Source organism: Etheostoma spectabile, chromosome 24 (assembly GCF_008692095.1).
Source record: "Etheostoma spectabile isolate EspeVRDwgs_2016 chromosome 24, UIUC_Espe_1.0, whole genome shotgun sequence".
Taxonomy (NCBI): domain Eukaryota; kingdom Metazoa; phylum Chordata; class Actinopteri; order Perciformes; family Percidae; genus Etheostoma; species Etheostoma spectabile.
The window spans coordinates 9458783-9470396 of NC_045756.1; the positions used below are offsets into that span (position 1 = coordinate 9458783).

Consider the following 11614-nt stretch of genomic DNA (forward strand, 5'->3'; position numbering starts at 1 on the left):
AAAAAAACTAAGGTGGAAAAATGAATGAATTGTTAAAAAAAGCACCTAATACATAGATAAGTGACAAAAAGGACAAAGAAATGTCCAAAAGATTGAAAGACGAATACAAAAGAGGAAACATGGCGATAACTTAATAAAAGCGCCAAAACCAGTCTGCAACGTCTGCGTACGTGGACCTTTAAAGATTTGTAAAACATGTGTACATGTTGAAGCCGATTCAAGGGTCATCCCTGCAGCCCGCTGGGTAATTACCAGCTCTAAGTGCCCCGTTGTGAACGCTCGGCGTTTCCGCCATCATTGTTCGCCGTCCTCCAGTCTCAGGCTTAGTGACATCACAGAAGTCAGTTCGGGTTTAAGAGGCTCTTTGTTCTGCTGGAGTATTAGAGGAGAACGGAACAAAGGTCCTGCGAGCCTTTCAGTGTCTGAGATTCACTTTGTTTTGGGGTTTCTGTAGAGCTTAGGACTCGTAGTACGGCTGGTTAAAGCTGGGATCAAGCCAATAATAATAATCCACCCATGTCAATAGGAAAGGATACAAAGAGGAGAAAGTGGCAAGAACGTCTGAAGAAAACCATTGAAAAAATATTACAAAAATGTAGAAAAAGGTTGACAAAGACTGGCGGAAAAAAAGCCAAAAACATTAAAAAAGTGATTAAAGAGTTGAAAAATGCAAGTGTCTTAAACATTTAGAAAAGCATTTAAAAAAGCGTTTAACAAAGCATTTAAAAAAGCATTTAAAAAGGCATTTAACAAAGTGTAGACAGTCTGTTTTCACCCCTTAAAGCAGCTAATTGCCCCCGCCTCTCTCGTTCTAAAGTGTTGAACAGTTGGTATAATCTGTTCCTCTTATTGGATCCCAGAAACTGATTAACCTCTCTGACGGTTCAGCCGGATCCATTTACCGCAGCTGTTGGAGTGTCCTTGTTGAACATGTGCACAGTTAAGTATTTCCAATGCTAATTAGCCTCTGTTTTCCATATTTCCACTCGGCCCGGCATGTCGCAGAGACTCAGAGCTGGCTCACACATGCTGGCGTCCTTCTTCCATTTCCCCAAATAGAGAGAGAGACTCAGTGCAGCACCGACTTTTGAAAAAAGAAAGTTCGCACAGAAAGACACTTTTCTTTGACTTCTAAGAAGATAATTAATGCAGTGTATGTCCCCTAAAAGCGTAAATGGGTTAAGGGGTGAATGGTTAGTGGTGCAAAGAGAGAGCTCTACAGTCTTTATATTGAACATAATTTTGGAATGTGTAGGTATGTAGAAATCTTATAAAAGACATGTTATTGTTGGAATAAATATCATCTCATGGACATAATGTTAAAAGTAGTTATTCCAATCCAATTGATCAGACCAGATGAATAATGAAAGGAGCCGTGGGTTGTCTGTCTCAGTCGTTTGTTTTCCTCGCTCTCTATTTAGAAGTTGAACAGCCAATCAGGTGGATTGGTTCTGTTTTGCCTGGGCACACGGCTCGGACTAGGGTGGGTACAGACTGGGGTTGGTAGGGTCGATACAGACTAGGGTCGGTACAGACTAGGGTTGGTAGGGTCGGTACAGACTAGGGTCGGTACAGACTAAGGTCGGTAGGGTCGGTACAGACTAGGGTCGGTAGGGCCGATACAGACTAGGGTCGTTAGGGTCGATACAGACTAGGGTTGGTAGGGTCGGTACGACTGGGTTTGATTAGGCGTCGATACAGACTAGTCGGTACAGACTAGGGTCGTAGGGTCGTACAGACTAGGGTGGTAGGGTCGGTACAGACTAGGGTCGGTAGTGGTCGGTACAGATTAGGGTCGGTAGGGTCGATACAGACTAGGGTCGTTAGGGTCGATACAGACTAGGGTTGGTAGGGTCGGTACAGATTAGGTCGGCATCGGTACGACTAGCTAGGGTCGGTAGGGTCGGTACAGATTAGGGTCGGTACAGACTAGGGTCGGTAGGGTCGTACAGACTTGGTCGGCCCGACCTGGCCAGACGGCCGCCTTTTTGCCATGGGTTTGGGGTTGCGGAGCAGTTCCTTAACTGGCTTACAGGATAACATCCCTCTGTTTTTCTCTCCTCTGTCCCCGGCCCAGTGCCTAGTGTTCGAAGACGCTCCCAACGGCGTGAAGGCGGCGCTGGCGGCCGGGATGCAGGTCGTGATGATTCCCGACGACAACATGGACCCGGGTCTCACCCAGGAGGCTACGCTGCGACTCCGGAGCATGGAAGCGTTTGAGCCGCAGCTCTTTGGCCTGCCAGTGTTTGACTGATCCGGAAAACCTAAACCCTGACATTTTAGAGACCATGGAACTCATCCATTCATCCAGAAAACAACCCACACGTGAATCCAGGGTGAAAATATTCAGCAGTTAGGGTTAGGGGAACTTTAGTTTCAGGCCACCAGAGGGCAGCGTGGATATTTAACCCCCCGATTTTAATGTTTCCATATCAGACATCCCCAAAATAACATGTATGGTTCCATACAAGGCTCTTCACGAGGTCTCTACGTTCATTGGATTCTAGGTGTTTTATTTTATGGCGTTATCTTGACTACTGGTGATAATGGAAGTATGTTAAAATAAGGTCCAAAAACATGAACTCATGTAAAAACGGTGTCTACAAAAAGTGTAAATGTCGATCCTGGAGGATAAGACAAGGGTTAAGTGGCCCTGAAATCTGCGAGGTTTTACCTTGGGGGGGGGGTACTTCATTTTAGGAACCCAAAGCAGAGAATCAGATGTTTTCTCCATTTCATCTCTACTAGACATGCAGCTGAAGCAAATATCTTTCACTATCCTCATTCATTTAAACGCTACAAAAAAGCCTTAAAAGTCTGGAGTTAGAACGTATTACAGAGAGTTGTTTCTATGGAGATGATAAACCGTCTTGTTGCAATAGGATCTGGAAAATGTGGAAAAAAACCTGCCAAAAGGGTTGAAAAAATGTTAAATAAAGCATCAAAATTTGTCCAAAAAGTTCCAACAAAGGACCAGAACATTAAAAAAGCAGCAACAATGTTAATGTCAAAGTGTCAAGAAGGCACCAAAAATGTACAAAAAAAAATATTTAAAGTTTTCTTCTTTGAAAAAGCACCAGATAAACATCAAATAAAGCACCAGAAATGCAAAAAGGCGTCAGAGGAAAAGAAATAGGGACCGGGAACCTGCGTTGTCATCGGGCCCGACGGATAGCGGCTGTTTAGGAACACTGTCCTTGGCATTCAGTACATTTAATGGAAACTGTCTTCTTGAAATTCTAAATCCCCCCCCCCCCTTTTCATCTCTGCCATGTCTGCCTCAACCCTTATTACATGTCACATGTGGCGCGTCCTCTGGCTGAGCAGGCTTTAACGGAGGAAGCTGCCTCTGAAGCCTGGTGCATGGCTCCCCCAGGCTGCTGGAATGGGATCTCCCATCATCTGCACATCCATCCACTCCCCCCCCGCCCCCTGCCTTCCTGTGCTTTCATCCTCAAAGTGGGGGTATTCTCCTTGGCTGTTCTCCCTCTCTCCTCTCTCCTTTTGCTCCTGCTCTCTGTAGTTGTACATGTTCTCCTGGCTCCTCCCTGCGCGGGCCTTTCATCCACCACAGCGGGACTGTAGTTTCAAATCTGTTTTAATTTGGATTTGAATCATCTGCGTGAAAATATTGCTGGGTCAGATCTCAAAAAGACTCTAACAACATGATGTTCTGATGTGCAAATGGGTTAACTTTTCATTTTCAAATAAAGAAATCAATAACACAAACCCAGAGTGGAGCAGTTCTGCAATTTCCATTCGTTTTAAATTCATTTTTATCTTGACTTTGATTTCAGATCGCATTACAGTAGTTCTGGGCACATATATTGCTTATATTTTCTCCAGCACCTCACATAGCTTTAAATACTAAAATACACTAGAAAACTCTGAAGTCTGACACCATCTCACATCTAAAGACGATCTGCAATAATATGTAAAGACCGGGGGTCTGGTAGGAAAACAATTTGCAAGACTACAACTAGATAATCTAGCTTGGAACTTAAGGGAAGGTTTGGGGCTTTTGATGCTTTTAATCGCTCAAAATGCAGAAAGGTTGAAAGCACGTTGAATTTGAAAATGGCCGTTCTTTGAGCCTTTTTATTTAAAGCCAGAGCGTCATCAAGTGGGCTTAGAACACATAAAACGCTTCATGATGCTTCATTTTGGGCTGTTTTCTTTCCAAATTTGAAGCATTCTTTAATGGCGTATGGGGGGGGGTTATGCTGTGCACTGCATATGCTAGCTAGTCACATCTGTAGGTAAGAGTCTGTCTATTGGGGCAAATAACGTAAAAGATTAAAGATTATGGTTTGAGGTCAGAATGAACAGAATGTTTAACCCTTTGAACTTTGCAATAGAAATGGCCTTTATTGTTAATTTTGCGTATTGTGATGTCATGTCATGGAGTACTTTCAAATTTCTTTCCATCCCTAAAACCAGTACAACCTAATCTAAAAGGCTATGTCAAAAAAAGTCAATAAACTGTAATTGTTAATAATAGTAGTGAAATGTCAAAATCTGACATGTTTTTATCATATTTGATAAAAACATTGATCCAAAAGATTTCTAAATGTAGAAACATGACCAAAATACAGAATTTTGTACATGTTGGATTTTTATGTTTTACTGTTTGTCATGTAGAGGAGATTAGTCCAAATGCAGTAGCCAATCAAACACAATATAATCCACTTTTAACCCTGCGTTGCCATCCTTGCCTCAGCTGTGTTGTCCCTGCAGTCTGTTCCCCGTGTCTGGATCCAGTCTTTCTGGTGATGGAGGGGCCGTACTCTACAATCACTGATGTCTTTCTGCACGTCTTAGGAGTTGAAAGCCAGCTTATGAAGAGTGAGCGTGGCGTCTTTCCTCTCATTGGTGCACGCTCTGGCCCATTTGAAGATAATGGCTTCCTACTGGGGGCTGAAATCAGTTTTTCAGCCCGGCCTTTTGTCATACTTAAAGCAGTTATCTTTAGGCTTTCTTTTGGGCTCGGTGAGTGTATAGTTGGTCACCCAAATGCCCCCACGTCTCTCTGAAAATACCTGTTCTAAAATCAATAATGCTTCACCCCGCTGCCCTTCTTCCCCACGTCTGCCAATCACCCTTCTCTTTTATCCTCGCCGCAAACCTTTCCAGCTTGAGTTCTGCGTGTGACTGAGGAGGGCAGGAGAGATAGCTCCCCGACACGTTTCCCAGGCCTCTCTTCTCGTCTGTGCTCGCCGCTGATAGGCGACAGTGGCTGTGGGACTCATTCGTCTTCAGCGTCAGGTTTTATACCCGGATTTTTATCAGCACTCAGACAAGCAGCTTCTCTACAGGCAACGTTGAAAAAACACACCGGATGCCAGAGAAAGACATTGTATGGATGACCTCATTTAAAACAGTGAAGCTTTTTTCTTTTTTGCATTAACGCTACAAAAGTGTGGAAGCCAATTCCTGCCAATGTGAAGGGAAAAAGATCGAATGAGAAACCTCAAAATAATGAGTTAGTTGTAAAATAGATACAGTCATCCAGCTGTTAACACACAGATGTTTCTTAGTGTGTTGCTATGTAAGCAAGATTGAAAGTCAATAACATGTAAAAAAAAAAAAGAGTTTCTTATTATAAAATCTTAAATTGGCAGATGTGGGCTTCCATACGCCGTCCCTCACTGAATGTAGAAAGAGCAGAATTAGGAAGCTCATCAGATAATGCTCACATGTCCCTGTAAATTTCCTTCAACCTTGTCCCAGACGAGCCCTCTCGGAGAGATACCGGCCGGGTGTCGTATCTCACGTTGGCGGGGAAGCAGTTCTTTGTGTTTTTCTTTGGGGGGGATTTAAAGAGAAAAGTTATCACCTTACTGAAGGAAATGAGGGATTTAATATGCAGGAGCTTCTGTATTATAGTCCAGAAATCCACTCAGGCGACAGTTCTTTTAATTGATTTGTCTGACAGAAACGGTCCCAACCCAAAGGTTTTTTAATCTAAATACTCCACACTATCTCTCTGAAACGTATTTTTGTGCATATAGTCTTAAGGGAAATCCTCCTTTTCTTTAAAGGACTTAGCCAAAACAAATAACTTTTCTACGTGCAAGGTGGCAAAAGATAATTTCTCTCTTCTTGACACCATATGTGGAGCGTGCGTATCTCCAAAGCCCAGGCGACGGGAGAGCATAAAGGAAAGCCCAGATCCACTGACTAAGTGTTCAACCTCAACTTGAACCAAAGGGATTTTATGGAGATGGAGATATCCAGGGCCTCTGACCGCGAGAAGCACTTTAGTCTGCTAGGAGATAGGATGCAGACACTTTGCTTTCTTCCTGCGCTCGCTATGGGTCTCGACGCTTCCTCAGTGATGCAAATGGAGCTCATGTTTTATTCAGTGGCGAGTGATGACAGAAGAAACGGGATTACAGGAGCAGGTGATGGAGAGGACGGCGCTGGGAAGCACATGGGGAGCGCAGAGCGGACGGTAATGCCCAATCAAGGCCACGCAATATCCCATTAACGCTCTGTGGAGTTCAACGGGAACTCGGTTGTTGTCTCTGGGGATCTTGGGAGTTTAATGCCATGGAATACTGAGGATTTATCAAGATATTTTCTTTCATGTTTACATTTATATATAAATATACAAGGGTTGCATATGGATGTAGTTGTTTACACTGCTGAAGAGTAGTTCTCAAGGAACCATTGTTGGTCTGTCTCTTGGTCTGTCTGTCTGTTGGTCCCTCTATCTGTCTGTTGGTTCGTCTGCCGGTCTGTCTGTCGGTCTGCCGGTCTGTCTGTCGGTCTGCCGGTCCGTCTGTTTGTCTGTTGGACCGGTGCAGCGTGGGTGGTGGAGCACCATTACATTAACGAGCAGATTTGAATCATGGGTCTGTCCGTTGGTCCGTCTGTGGGTTTGTCTGTCAGTCTGTCTGTTGGTCCGTCTGTGGGTTTGTCTGTTGGTCTGTCTGTTGGTCCGTCTGTTGGACTGGTGCAGCATGGGTGGTGGAGCTCCATTACATTTAAATCAGATTTGAATCCCGGGTCCGTCTGTTGGTTTGTCTGTCGGTCCGTCCGTTGGTCCGTCTGTTGGTCTGTCTGTCGGTCCGTCTGTTGGTTTGTCGCTCGGCCCGTCCGTCTGTCGGCCTGTCGGTCTGTTGGATTGTCTGTCGGTCGGTCTGTCGGTCTGTTGGTCTGTCTGTTGGTCTGTCTGTTGGTCCGTCTGTGGGTTTGTCTGTCGGTCGGTCTGTCGGTCTGTCTGTTGGTCCGTCTGTGGGTTTGTCTGTCGGTCGGTCTGTCGGTCTGTCTGTTGGACCGGTGCAGCGTGGGTGGCGGAGCACCATTACATTTAAATCAGATTTGAATCCCGGGTCTGTCTGTCGGTCAGTCTGTGGGTTTGTCTGTTGGTCTGTCTGTCGGTCCATCTGTTGGTTTGTCTGTTGGTCTGTCTGTCGGTCCGTCTGTGGGTTTGTCTGTCGGCCCGTCCGTCTGTCGGCCTGTCTGTCAAGTCGGTCTGTTGGTTTGTCTGTCTGTCTGTCTGTCGGTCCGTCTGTCGGTCTGTTGGTCTGTCTGTTGGACCGGTGCAGCGTGGGTGGCGGAGCACCATTACATTTTGAATCCCGGGGTGGACCCAGCGGTGAGTGTTTGACTGTAGGTAACGCTGCGAGACTGTTCTGTGTTCGTGTGTCCAGATCAGATTTCATGGCTCAGCTGATCATTAGTTGTCTCTTCGTTGGACTTAAAGCAGTTGGACTCACCAAATGTAACGTCCCACTTCTCTACTGGGGAAAATGGACCAGGCCCTGGTGGAGGTCTGCGTTCTCAGAGGGCCTTTTTTTAGTTTTGTATGCTTTTAATTTCAGCCTCCACTACCCTGTTATGGTAGGAATTGATTCATGACATCATTTTAATCCCATCTATATGTTTGGGTCTGCCTTGCTTCATCAGTTCTCTCAGCAGATCCGTTGCTGTGGAGGTCTCCCCGAGAGTCAATAGTGATCTAATGCAGAAAGGGAAATGTAAAGTTAAAAAGCAGCCCGTGAATACTTTACAGGGGCTTTCCTGTGAAGGAGAACAATGACAAATGAGTTAACGGAGCATCAGCATCTAATTTCCACGGTCTGCACTCTCTCAGAGCCTTCTCTCTGAATCTTTTTATCTCTTTCTGTTAATCTTCTCCTCTTCTGAGGCGTACGCTACGTGGCCTACAGCTCCCATTGAAGCCAGGAGAATGTGTGCCAACAAGTGGTCCAAAAACGTCTTTACAGAGACGTCTCTCTCCATTACAGCTCCAACAAAAACAAACAACATATGTATCAGTCATATTATCTGCAGCTGGGGCGGGGCCAGATTCATATAGACCCATTCAGGGCTCGGCTCAGACATAGTCCCCCTATCTTTGTGCGGGTATGTTAGCTATTGGTATTATTTTTCAAGATGACTAAAAATCATTTTGGAAAGACTCTGACGTTTTTGTTCTTTTTTTGACATTTGTGGCTCTGTTTTTTTTGTTGCTTTTTGATGTTTTCTCTCACTTTTTTACATTTTTGTTGTGTTTCTGCATCCCGTTTTGCATATAATTCTTCTCCAACGTCACATGTTGGGGATGCCTAACTTTTCCTCTGATGGGTTTATGGGACAGACACCCCTGGATCCGCCCCTCGTACGGGACACCACACGGTGTCCCTTTACAGAGACACCGAAGTTACAGCTGCAATACAATAGTCTACATCCATATTATTATCCATATTATTATTATTTCCATGACGCTCAACTTCCAGGATTGTTCCGTCCACTTGAAAATTCAGCCGGACGTCCATCTCCATCCTCGGTCTCTGTGTTTGCGTTCTAACCTCTGTCCCCGTCCTCTGTCTCTGTGTTGGTGCTCCAACCAGCGGCTGATATGTGAGGACTATGGTGACCTGGTCCTCAGGTCTCTGCAGGGTAAATCCAGACAGCTAGCTAGACTATCTGTCCAATCTGAGGACTATGGTTACCTGGTCCTCAGATCTCTGCAGGGTAAATCCAGACAGCTAGCTAGACTATCTGTCCAATCTGAGGACTATGGTTACCTGGTCCTCAGATCTCTGCAGGGTAAATCCAGACAGCTAGCTAGACTATCTGTCCAATCTGAGAACCTCCCTTTGCAGCTCTGTGGAAGAAGGTCTGGACATGTGAGACTACAGCTGTATAAAAGCAAAGGGAATCTCTGTCTACAGTTGAGAATACAGGGATTTAAAGAAAGGCAAACGATGCAGTAAAGGGCCGTCTGGGTTCGATAAAACCGCCTGGGTCTGATCTCCTGAATTATGTATGTGGGCATCAGTCGAAGGTGCTAGGAGCAACGTTTCCATCTTCCAGTCAGATCTGCAACGCAGCCAATCACACAGAACGTCTCCCCTCTCTGTCCCTGTTGATTTCACACAGGATGTGTCCTTGGATTCCTAGCCTGGCACCAGTTTAGCTCTCTTCATACCTGCACTAGTGTTGCTATTTTACAAAATACTTTCAGCAATTTAACATTTTTAGGTGTTTTTATATGATTGTGGCGCTTCTGTCAAAATGTTTGACACTTTTTAGACTTTTTTGTGCTTTTCCTCAACATTTTTAGTGCTTTTTCTCAAAACATTTGTGCTTTTTTTCCCCTTCTTCTGTGATTTTCTCAGTGTTTTTGGGGCTTTATTAAGCGCTGAGCTGAGTGGCCAATCAGCCTTAGAGCCTCAGCTCTTCAGGCCCCGGGCGGCATGGCGTCGGGGCCCTGGGGGCCGGCCGGGTCGATGGAAGTGTTTCTCTTCCAGGTCGACACCTGCCAGCGAGTCAATAGCTCTCCAACGATGACAACACGCCACGTTAAGCGACTCCAGCTGTTTGGACTGTGAGCTCCTTGTGTAGTGGCTTTAAAGCACCAGTGGGAGTTTAATTTTTCCAATATTTCTTATGCACTTTTATTGGCGAGACGGAGCGGGCCGAGAAAAATGATGACAGAGCTAGAATAAGAGTGGAAGTCATCTCTTGGATTTACAGCTATCCTCAAACTGAACAGGGCATGAAGGAAGAGTTAAAGGGTCTGCAAGAGCCCCGGTCTTTACATATTCTTAACAGACACTCTTAAGATGGGACATGGTGTCGGACTTCAGTCTTCTAGTGTCAACCTGTCCCTTTTCTACAATAAAAGACTCCCATCTGAAGACAATCATCCCACATCTAACGCTGACACGGGTAAAGACTGGAGGTCTTTCAGGGTTAGTTTAGATAAATATAGCAACCATAAACCCCACTGGCGAACCCGGTGGTTGTTGACATAGACCAAGACTTAAAGTCTGATTTTCTGATCTGAGGAAAAAAGACAGAGACAGAGTTTTTTGACCATGTTACACCAAACGGTGGAGACCATGGGAGCCCCCCCTACTCTAGAAAGACTTCATTCCCCGGGGGTTTGGAACACACAGCTGGCTGCTGCTGTCTTCATTTACAGACACATTTTGAATTATACTTTGCTTTATGAGAAATAAAACAAAGACAGAAATGGAATCAAGTCCCCGGTGTCTCTGAATAATAGAAATAATATAAATATTAAGACTTTATGCTGGACGGCCAAACTTAAAGAACTTACTGGGTGGCAGTAAAGAATAAAAGACAATCCTTTCTTCTCTCAAGCAGCAATCGCTCTCCACTTTTCTATCTGAGCTCTACTCTAGTCTACGGGGAAATTCATATTATGCAAATAAGTGATCTTTCCCTGAAGAAAAGGTTTAAGCTTGTTAAAGCCACTACTGCATGTGGAGAAGTAGAATATTTCTGGCTTCGGCACTCCACCTGCAAGTATCAAAAATCCACCAAACACTACAAAGATATCGCACCCCCCACCCCCCCTCTCTAAGTAATGGTGGCGGGTCAACACGGTCCCCTTAGTAGTTCTGGAGCTAACCCGAGAAAGATGACTTCACTCTGAAAGTTACCATGTGAACACAAAGTTTCCATGGACCCGGTCTCCTGTTTGTGAACCCCCCCCCCCCCAAACTGCCTCTTTGGCTCTCTTATACTTGCTGAAACATAAAACGATGTTCTGATGAAAGACCCACTCACATGGACAGTGGTGTTTGTGGTGATGGTGTTGTCTCTGCCCCCCCCCCCCCACAGTGCCCTTCACACTGGAAAAACAGCTATTGACGATGTATTCATGAGTAGGAATTGGAGATTGGGAACCGTTTTCAACATGGACCAAGGACCAGAACTTGTCTCGCAGACACATTTCCTTTTTTGGTTCAGTCTTTTAAGACAGTTACTACGTCCAACAGCACACCATGTGCCAGGAATAATGTACTTGTGTGTTTGGAGTATCCCTAGCCTCTAGTAATTGTTACTTACATAGATGTACTGTGTATGGGACTCGGAGCTGGAAGCAGATGCTGTGACATTAGGCGGTCCCCGTGGAGTCATAGGACCCTGGTGAAGAACTAAACCAGAAGACAGGGTCAGCGTCTGTGCTTCTTGAACTGAACATTTTAAACTAAGATCTTGTGCGGTGTGTGTTGTTGGAGTGCTCACTAACCTGGCGTGGCGTAAAAGTGTGTGTGAAGCCGTATTTGAACACACACATACATGTAGATTCCTTTAAATGTGAAGGGGAAGATTAAAAAAGAGAAAC

The 11614-nt window shown here is 45.0% G+C and overlaps 1 protein-coding gene across 2 annotated transcripts in view; it reads left to right on the forward strand.

Moving 5' to 3' along the window:
- pudp (pseudouridine 5'-phosphatase) overlaps nucleotides 1–3735 on the forward strand; it is a 10888-nt gene extending 7153 nt beyond the window's left edge. For both annotated transcript variants that reach the window (XM_032506588.1, XM_032506586.1), the window contains exon 4: nucleotides 2078–3735. Coding sequence is in view for 1 of the 2 variants with exons in the window: in XM_032506586.1 (XP_032362477.1) it covers nucleotides 2078–2254 (177 nt within the window). In the remaining variant the exon portion in view is untranslated. The remainder of the gene's footprint in view (nucleotides 1–2077) is intronic.
- Nucleotides 3736–11614: the final 7879 nt, after the last annotated feature.